This window comes from Lagopus muta, chromosome 2, assembly GCF_023343835.1.
Source record: "Lagopus muta isolate bLagMut1 chromosome 2, bLagMut1 primary, whole genome shotgun sequence".
Taxonomy (NCBI): Eukaryota; Metazoa; Chordata; class Aves; order Galliformes; family Phasianidae; genus Lagopus; species Lagopus muta.
In genome coordinates this window covers 24,237,704-24,247,143 of record NC_064434.1, presented here as the reverse complement: position 1 = coordinate 24,247,143, position 9,440 = coordinate 24,237,704, and the positions used below count along the sequence as shown (strand labels likewise).

At 52.6% G+C, this 9,440-nt stretch overlaps 1 protein-coding gene across 1 annotated transcript; it reads right to left on the bottom strand.

Annotated features, from left to right (window-relative positions):
• Positions 1 to 410: 410 nt before the first annotated feature.
• Positions 411 to 7,952, bottom strand: BAG2 (BAG cochaperone 2). Its single transcript, XM_048936471.1, has 3 exons — positions 7,679 to 7,952; positions 1,896 to 2,005; positions 411 to 1,294 (listed from the first exon to the last, which is right to left on the bottom strand). Exons 1-3 carry the CDS (start codon positions 7,837 to 7,839, stop codon positions 894 to 896), a joined length of 672 nt encoding a protein of 223 aa, XP_048792428.1. The 5' UTR covers positions 7,840 to 7,952; the 3' UTR covers positions 411 to 893.
• Between the last annotated feature and the right edge of the window lie 1,488 nt (positions 7,953 to 9,440).

The following is a 9,440-nucleotide window of genomic DNA, read 5'->3' as shown; positions in this document are numbered from 1 at the left end:
CAGCGATGCCCTTGTGGGGCTGGAAGCTCCCAGAGCACAGGGTGGGCGTCCCCACACCATGCATACAGCACAGGTCAGAGGCACAGAGCTCGGTGGCTGTGCAGAGGGACCTGAGGTGAGTTCCCAGCTTGGGTGGGTGCTGTGAGAGCGCCGCTTCAGGTGTGGAGGCTTCCTCACACCCAGGGCACTGCAGCTGCCCTCACTGCTCTTCCCTTCCATAGCACCAATGGCCGGGCTTGGATTGGAGATCAGGTCAGGACTGAGCAGTGCAGCCGCCCTGCCAGAATGCTGCCCTTCAGTGGACTAACAGCTGAACGACAGGCTGCTCAGTGGGGCTCTGAGCCTCCTTGGACACACGCAGGAGCTGTCGTTCTCTTCTAAGTCTGATGAACAGTGCCGTAATGAGTAAGACATTGTGTTGTTTATGAAAATACAATATACAGTTTATTGATTTGTTGTTGCTGTTGTTTATTGCCACGATTTGTCTTTTTTTCCCCCAAAAGTCTATTTCACACACTATGTATAGAGCAGAGAAAAGTTGGTACCTCACTATATGACAAAACAACTGTAGTTGTTTTTTTAAGAAAAGGAGGAGAATGAAGGACAGGCAAGATTTTGATTGATTCTGACAGTTCAGCAGAAGCACGTTACAACTTGCAACAGAGCAGTATCAACTCTACAGAAGAAATCACGATAGCATTCCTTATTGCTGAAATAAAATGCCAATGCTACCGAAACCCATAGAATGCCTGCACCTTGCAATCCAAGATACCGTGGAGCATGTGTATGTGTGTATGCGCGTGTACTTGTAAACAGGGATCTTCCTTAGCTTCCGTGTGCTTTTATGGAGACTTGATCACTCTGTGGTTTGCCAGAAGTAGCCACGAGGCAGTTTAATCCTGTTTGGTGTTGCAAGACTGCCGCAGAGAGGATTTCTGATGCTCCAGCAACGTGATGGACTTCTCAGAATTCTCCAGGTTTCGGAGCAGAGTCTCTAACCTTCTTTTGATCTTCTTCTGATCCTCAATAGCACATCCAATGACAACGGACTGAAATTTCTGATCGATGGGTCCCGCCGGCACGTCAGACGTGCACGCACCATAAAGTGACAGTAAGCGGATTTTGGCGTCTTCCAAATCATCCAGGAGCTTGTTGACGATTTCATCGATCATCTTGGTGGCGTGCAGGAGGGACTCCTGCTGCTGGGCGTTCCGGATGGTTTCGACGGAAACCTCCACAGTGAGCGTTCGGCCCATCAGGCGGTTGGCGGTCAGGTTAAGTTCTTCTCTCTCACCTAAAGCGAAAGCAGAAGGTATCCTACGTTATTGGCTAACGTCTTCCAGTGCCAATTACATCACCGAGACAAGCACAGTGCTGCCATTTTCCAACACGGATGTTTGTTGTTTCTTTTTTTTTAAGAAGCCACAATCAGTGAGATTTCCAGGGGCCAGAGTTTTTAAATCTATCTGCCTGAGTCCCACCCATGTCACAGAGGCTGTGTCTTTTGTGCTGAAATTAGGTTGTAAGCTTTATGAAAGGTAGAAGCAATGTTTTTTCCGCTGCTGATACAGTGTTTGCTCTGTCACATTAAAGCAAAGCATCATATCAGCAAGCATTAACCATGATGAAAGCAGGCACGTGAGGGACGGACCCTCAATGCCCCTGTGAGGAAGAGCATAAAATACAGCACCATGAAAGGCCACAGACAGAAGAGTATTTTGCCTACCAGATGCAGTTAGGGGCCATTAACAAAAAGGAAAAGGGGACCTCAGAGTGAGGCACGGCCCTTCGGTATCCTCAGCCAGCTCCAGCATGGTGCCTTTAGCACTGAAGCAGCTCCCCTTGCTCTTCTGTTTTTAGGGCAGTCAGAAGGGGATGGCAAAGCAGCTTCTCACCTTCACTGATGTGCCTCATGTCCTGGCTGTTCTGTATGTTGTGGATCATTTCTAGCAGGGTTTCTTTTTCTTGTTCCATAGCAGATGCTGCGTCACGGAAAGCCTCTACCCTGGGCATAGTTAAACCAAACAAAGTCTTTCAATATTAGAACAAAGGATCTTTAGGATCTGCCAGGATCTTTAACTGAAAAAAAAATATCAATAAAAGAACCCCACTGCAAGTGCAATCAGCTCGCAAATATCTGTGGTCCCGGCTCTCTGACTCCATGACCTCCTCCTATATAAGAACTTCATTTTTCAAGACACAACATCATTTAAAAAGTGAACAAATGAGCCAATAAATAAAAAACAACCAGCAATTACAATCTTAAATAATTTGTTTTACCAATAGCACTGTTGCATCCTACTGCACAGCCAGTCCGAGTATTCAGCCCAGCTACACCCATCCCTGCATCCTGGCTCCACACAAAACTGTGGATTGCCATCGGCTCTCAGCCGAGAGTGAGGCCCCTCTGCCCCAGGTCCTGGGCTCTGCTCCCATAGATCTTCCAGGGAAGGAGCACTACCACCCAGCTCCAGGCCCCACGGACTGTCAAACCCAAGGACGGCTTTGAAACCCTACAGCTCCTTTGTGAGGAACCACAGGGAGAGAGGAACGGGAGAGACAGGCAAGGTGAGCGTGTTCTGTTGCCTTTATGGGGCTGTCCTGCCAAGCGCCTGCATTCACGTCACTGTGGTTTGTTTCTCTCCATAAGAGATGCAGCAAACTGGCAGGAGGCTCTGTGACTCACAGAGGATGAAGCTCCATTCTGGTCAGCTCCTATTTCTGGGCTTGCAGGAAAGCACGCAGTTGAGCCATCCTGAAATCAAACCCTTTCCCTGCACGACTCACCGTGCTGAAACTGACACGTGGCACAGTGCTGCCAAGGGGACGGACACGAGGCACCACTGTGCCATGAGCTGTTCAGCCAGAGAGCTGCCCAGCTGTGTGCTGTGGAACTGCCACTCTTCACCATGCACAGTGCAACAGTCTGGTCTCCAGCATATGACAGTACTACACGAGAAACTTGGGTCTCCATCCATAACCCATGGCTTGTTCCCTGCCACGGCTTTTAGGAGAGGGCTTTTGCTCAGAGCGATGTCACCCGGAGCAGCACAAGGACAACAGCTGCCTAGGAGAGCAGGGCCAGGGGAGGCACCTTCCTGACTGCACCTGCAGAACAAAGTTGGGCGCTTGCAGAGACTCCCAGAGGTCCAAGCAAAACATCACACGAGCCTGGCCAACTGCTTGGGCTGCTTTCAACACAGCTCAGAGACCTCGATGCTACAAACAGCCAGGAAATGCAGCCAGCCTGACACGTTTGTTAAGTCTAGACAGAAAGCAGAAGCAAACCAAAGCACTGGTAATCCAGTTCATTCCTCTTCCTTGCTTTACAGTGCTCTTCGCTGGCCATTTGCTTGACAAGCACTTCTCTTTCCTCCTAGCCTCGCTAACTCAATTGCTGGGCACCAGTGAGCCGTGCTCCTCTCAGCACCACAGCTGGGCACGGCCACAGGATGGCGACGGTCATCGACGGATTCTGCTGGACGGGACCAGCCGGTGCTCCTTCCCCACGGGCTGGCAGGCAGCAGGGGTCATGGGAAAGGAGGTGCTGGAAAGAGGAAGGAGGCAGTGGGGCCAGGAACTCACTGCCTTCAATTCTCATACCTCACACACGCTGAGCTCATGGAATGGCTCTGTTTTACAAAATCTTTAAGCTGAGTTACCCAGTGAAAGCACACGCTTCAGGCCCTCCCTTTCATGTTAATGTGAGGAGGAATGGGAAAAGTTAATGCAATGCAAATTCTTGCCAAGGGCAAATATTCTTAATTGTTATTTTGGATGGGTTAGTAAGAGTAATAAGGCAGGTGGAGTCACTTCATACTTCAGATGTCAGCGCTTTGTAATTTAGGAAGTCTAGCTATAATTTCATACATGCCTCACCGTGCCTTTTAAAAAAAATAGCACTGTCACAGCTTGGAAAGTCCATTTTGGTCCCCAGAAAGCTTAAAATTAGAAGTGCAGAATTTCACTTTTAACAGCATTTTTACATCAAATCAGGTCTGGCACTGTCCTGACTTAAAAAGCAAAGGTCTGCCCTCATTGAGCTCTGCTGAGCCCTACAAGCAGTGCAAAAGCAGCCCAGCAGCACACGCTCTGACTGGGATTATTTCCAAAGTGAGTGCCTAAAATAATGCTGCTTCCAAGATCAAGGTATCAGTTCAAGGCCTACAAAGCCAGATTGTCAGAGACAACGATTGTGTACCAAAAAAAATTACCAATCACACCTTTGATTGACGTAAGTTTATAACCAAATCTTGAGAACTGATTTATTTGCGATAACGACTTCCTGGGAATTATTCTAACCACTCTGCAGAGTGCCCCTGGGATTTTCATGTTTTAGTGTTTGCATCCACGAATAGCAGCCCCACACACACCTGCTCTGTAACCAAGCACATCCCAAAGGAAGGGACAGGAGAGCAGCATCTCACAGCTTCCTCTCTCCCATGTCCAAAAATGTCCAGTTTGACCAATTGCTAGCAGAACGCCAGGCCTGGAGAACCCTACAAAACAACCTCAGCTTTGACAGACCTGCAGAGCCCAGCACTTTGATCCCCACCTGGCTCCCAGCACCACTGCTGAGGAAATCACAGAATCACAGAATGGCGAGGATGGAAGGGACCTGAAGGATCGTGAAGCTCCAACCCCCTGCCACATGCAGGGCCACCAACCTCTCCATTTAACACTGGACCAGGCTGCCTAGGGCCCCATCCAATCTGGCCTTGAACACCTCCAGGGACGGGGCATCCACAGCCTCTCTGGGCAGCCTGTTCCAGCACCTCACCACTCTCTGTAAAGAACTTCCCCCTGACATCCAACCTAAATCTTCCCTCCCTCAACTTCAAACCATTTCCCCTTGTCCTGCTGTTATCTACCCTTTCAAAGAGTTGATTCCCTTTCTGTTTATAGGCTCCCTTTATAACCACCCAGCAGCACCAGAGGAGCAGACCATGAGAACCTGTGAGGATTCACTCAGAAACATGCAGGGCTGGCTTCTGGAGTTGAGCCATGAGTCTGAGAAATGCACTCAGAGGACAGGAGAAAAGGACTGAGAAAGGCATAGATGTAGCTATGGGGAGATGGAGCCCAAGAAGGACAGGACTGCTTGAGGAACCAGCAGCCTGGGTAGGTAGAAAGACAGGTAGGGATATGTGCTGAGGAGATGCTGGGCAGGCTTCATCAAGGCGATGGTTTGAGTTCCTACCACCAGATATTTCAGTGAATGACTTTCTTAAAAAAAAAAAAAAAAAAAAAGAGAGAGAGAGGAAGAAAGAAAATAAATCACCATATGTCAATACAATCTGAACTGGCAATATATATCTCTGCCCACAGAGAAGGGGGCCAGGAAAGGTCACAAGGGGGTATCGGATTGACAGACAGGATTACACACCCTGTCACATCAGCAGCCATTTCTGTGGCCTCCTGCACTGCCCCTACCCAGCCAGCTCTCCTGGCAGCAGGGCACAGTGCCTAAGGCAGACCCTGCTCCCGGCAGCCTCCTCTCCTCGTAGAAGGCTCTCAGGTCTGTGCATTACTGTGGTGAGTGCAGCAGTATGAGCTTCTTTCTGCTGGGTGAAAAAATCCAATCACATTCTTACTGGAGTGTATCTGTTGCTTTGAGCATTAGCTCAGTACTCCATGGATCATCTGAGACTAAAAGAACCATTCTTCGCTTCTGACTTCCCTTGGTCTGAGAGCGATGAGATGTTCTTCCCTGCATGCCATGGACATGAGCAGAGCATTCCCCGGAGGAACAGGTGGGCCGACCCGCGCTTTGTTCCGCGAGCAGAAACGTGATATCCGCTTTCCTGGGACAGCTGCAATAACGCATCAGCCATGGGCTTGCAGAAATAGTGCACTGCAGCTCACTTGCTGGAGGTGGAGGTGCATTTCCAAAAGGAATCAGGAACGCTCAGTGAGGCCTCGGCTTTTTTCCTGAAACAGAGCTCAGCCAAAGTGCCAAGGCCAAGTGGGACCCTGCAGCCCGCTGTCCTCAGCTGCTCCTGCTGGGCCGGGGTTCATGAAAATGAGCAGTGGGAAAAGGGCTAATCCAGCAGAGAACAAAAGGTACAAGAAGTTACAAAGGGAAAGAAAGAAAACAAAAGCAGGTGTCTGTGTTTGTGCATCGTTAGACCTGGAACTGCACGTCCATTTAACGTGGCCATCGGAACACAGTGACTCATAAACAGAGAGCTGCTTCCAACGGCTGTGAGATCCCTTGGCACCGCACAGCAAGCTGGGGCAGCGGCACGTCCTGAGCCTTCACCAACGCCTGCAGTGCCCCTCTGATGCAGCGGGGGCCCAAACCTGGGCACCACCCAGCAGCAGCTCCCGGAGGTGCCTCAAATACTGGCAGGAACTGCAACGCCCCAAGGAGCCGTGCACCCCTATGGCAGCGTGCTGGCGGGTACCAGCCCACGGCAGCCCATCATAGCCCTGGGGGAGGCAGGGAAGGGAGGGCAGCTTGGAACAGCTCCTCCCAAAGGGATGCGGGCTGCTGAGGCCCAGCCAGCCTTAGGTCACCTCACGGCCAAGTCCTTCGTGCAGCCCCTCAACAACTCCGTGGTGTGCTATGGCAGTTCCCACTGGTGACATCCACAAGTCACATCCTGCAGGGCTGCAGCTCAGCCACACCATCTGCAGCCCGAGCAATCTTCCTCCTGACATTCAAATGGCTTTAAAGTGAAGCACCCTCACTACTCACACACAGGAAAACCAAAACTTGGCTGACTTCTTTAATCAGAGCACCTTGCCTCTATTCTGCCATCATTCCACACTTAGAAATATGCCTCTCTGAAAGGCCCACGGCAAGCAGGAGGGTTTCATTTTGGCCCTCATTTCTGGCTAACCAAACTGTCTGCTTTGTGTCAGAGTTGCTCAGCACATTTAAAACCCACTTTTGCATACTGTCCTGCTTATCGAGCACAGCATTTTGTAATTACACACTGCCGCACTCCATCTGGATGCCAGCAGTGAGACTTGTTTGCAGGCTGTGACTTTGTTTAGTCAAATCCAGAGAAGCCTGAGAAGAGCTGCGAGGAGATTTGATCGGTGAAAGGATAACACGCTGCTCCGCGGAGCTGCCTGCTGAATAATGCAAAGCGATGCAGGCAGAAAGGGAAAAACCCAGCTCTCACGGGGCTCTGTAATTACAGAAAGACCTGGAAGCATCCCGAGTGGCTCTGAGAGCCGATCAATGCAACGCGGGCTGTGTGGGACTGCTGCGTGATCCGCGGCGCCCACCTCACCCGGGCAGTGGTGAAACACGGGCTGTATCCGGAGCTACTAAAAAATACAACCGCACACAGAGTGCAGCGCCGTCTGTATCACAGCTGAAGGTTTCGGAGAGGCAGACGTCAGTGCGGGCAACACGGCGCGCACACGGAGGGTTTGGAAGCGCGGAAGCTCGCCGTGCTCGGTGCCCGGGCTGAGCGAGGCACGAGCGTTACCGCACTCCTTTACCTCCGAGCTCCCGGCACCTTCCCACAGAGCAGCGGCCTGCCGTTAAACCCGTCGGGTCGGGAAAATCCGTTTCTCGCACAAAAACGCCTCCTTCCACGCACCCGCGCGCACGGCCCCGGGCGGCGGGCAGCCCCTCCCGGCAGCGGGGTATCCCGCCGGGCCCGGCCGACCCCTCCTTCCCTCCCTCCCGGACCCGCGATCCCCGCCGCTCCGGCCCCACCTGAGCTCCAGCTGGTCCAGGTTCTCGAGCAGGCGGCTGGAGCGGTCCGCCATGGAGGTGGAGCGGTAGAATCGGCCTCGGAGCTGCCCGGCGCACGGCTGCTGCTGCTGCTGCTGCGGCGCGCCCTCGCTCGCCTTGGCGCTGATCTTAGCCTGGGCCATAGCGCTCGCCCGCTGCCGGCGGCGGCGGCCGCTCCCTCCCCGCGTCCCGCAGGCGGCGGCGGCGGCCGAATGCCGGCGTCCCGCTCATGGCCAAAGAAGGAGCCCGCCCGCCGCCTGCCCCCGCGGCACCCCGCCTCCGCGCCCCGCCTCGCGGCGCGGCCCGCTGGGCACCGCGGTCCGGCCCCGCGTCCCGGGGAAAGGCCGCCCCGTGTCCCGCCCGCGTTGACGCCCGGGGTCGCCGCGCCGGTCACCCACGGCAGGCCGCCGAGCTCCCGCAGCGCGTCCCCCAGTACTGTGCCCGCCCGGCCTCAGCGCCCCGCAGCCCTCGTGACAGCCGCACCGCGTCGGCGCCGGCGTCGTTCTTGCTCTCTTGCTGAAACCGGAGCAAAGGAAATGGCCGTTATAGAATCATGGACTGGTTTGGATTGGAAGGGACCTCAGAGCCCACCCGGTGCCACCCCTCTACCGTGGGCAGGGCTGCCTCCCACCAGCTCGGCTGCCCGGCCCATCCAGCCTGGCCCTGAATGCCTCCAGACATGGGGCACCACAGCTCTGCATGGTTGTGCCACGGCCTCACCGCCCTTCAAGAATTTACTCCTAATATCTAACCTAAACCTCCTCTCTTTTAGTTTTAAACTGTTTGCCCCTGTCCTATCACTACTGGACCATGAAAAACTCGGTCTCCCTCCCATTTATAATTTCCCCGTAAATACTGAAAGGCTGCAGTGAGGTCTTCCAGACCCTTCTCTGTATTGAACACACCCTGCTCCCTCTGCTTTTCTTTACTGGGGATGTGCTCCAGCCCTCTGATGATCTTCATGGCCTCCTCTGGACCTGCTCCAACAGCTTCATGTCTGTCTTGTGCTATTAGTACAAGGACTGCAGAAAATTTGGAGGAGGGAAATCAGCCTGTAAGCAGAGCCAGAACTGGCATTCTTACAACCATGGTTCTTCAGATGACCCCACATACAGCACCGTGGTGCTGACTGTAGGAGACCCTGACTCACTGCAAGCAGCAGTTCTAACCACTGCAGTCTAGACAATACAAAGGCTTATGTTGGAAATTGTTTCTGTTCTCCCTCAATCCCTAACAGAATTAACTGCACATTTAATGGCAGGAAACACAGTGGAACCACAGTCAGTAATGACGTTGGTGGAAGATCACATATCTCTTCTCCAAGTGGAGCAGTACTTTCCATTGCAGGAGCTTAGGAAGCAGCTCCCACAGAAACCCCTTGTTCCTCGAGTTTCAGCAATTGAAGGCACACACAGGCTTTGCTTGCCTTTGTTGTGACTGTTTAAAAAAGAATTTGCTTATCTCCAACTCCAGGTTTGAGCAAATTCTGCATGGCTCCAGCAGCCCAATTTTTGGCAGCCAGCTGCGAGGCATTGAGTTGCGCAGAGATACTGCTTTGTGCTCCTGTCTTGCTGTGAATCCAAATAGCTGTTTTCTCAGGCTTGTCCATTCAGAGTGCTATCATGTCCCAAGCCCTCTCATTAAATTAATTGCCCGAGTTTCTTTGTTCTACGTAGATGGATAAGAGAGGCTCCTTGCCTGTGAGCTTGTGTGAACAACCTCAAGTGAACTGCTCCAGCCATCT

Bases quoted from the DNA above. Each gene is read 5' to 3' on its own strand.
- BAG2 (XM_048936471.1), bottom strand. From the start codon at position 7,839: ATGGCCCAGGCTAAGATCAGCGCCAAGGCGAGCGAGGGCGCGCCGCAG. The intron at 2,006-7,678 runs GTGGGGCCGGAG...AACTATGCCCAG, and splicing joins CTGGACCAGCTGGAGCTCAG to GGTAGAGGCTTTCCGTGACG. The intron at 1,295-1,895 runs GTGAGAAGCTGC...CTTTCGCTTTAG, and splicing joins CATGAGGCACATCAGTGAAG to GTGAGAGAGAAGAACTTAAC.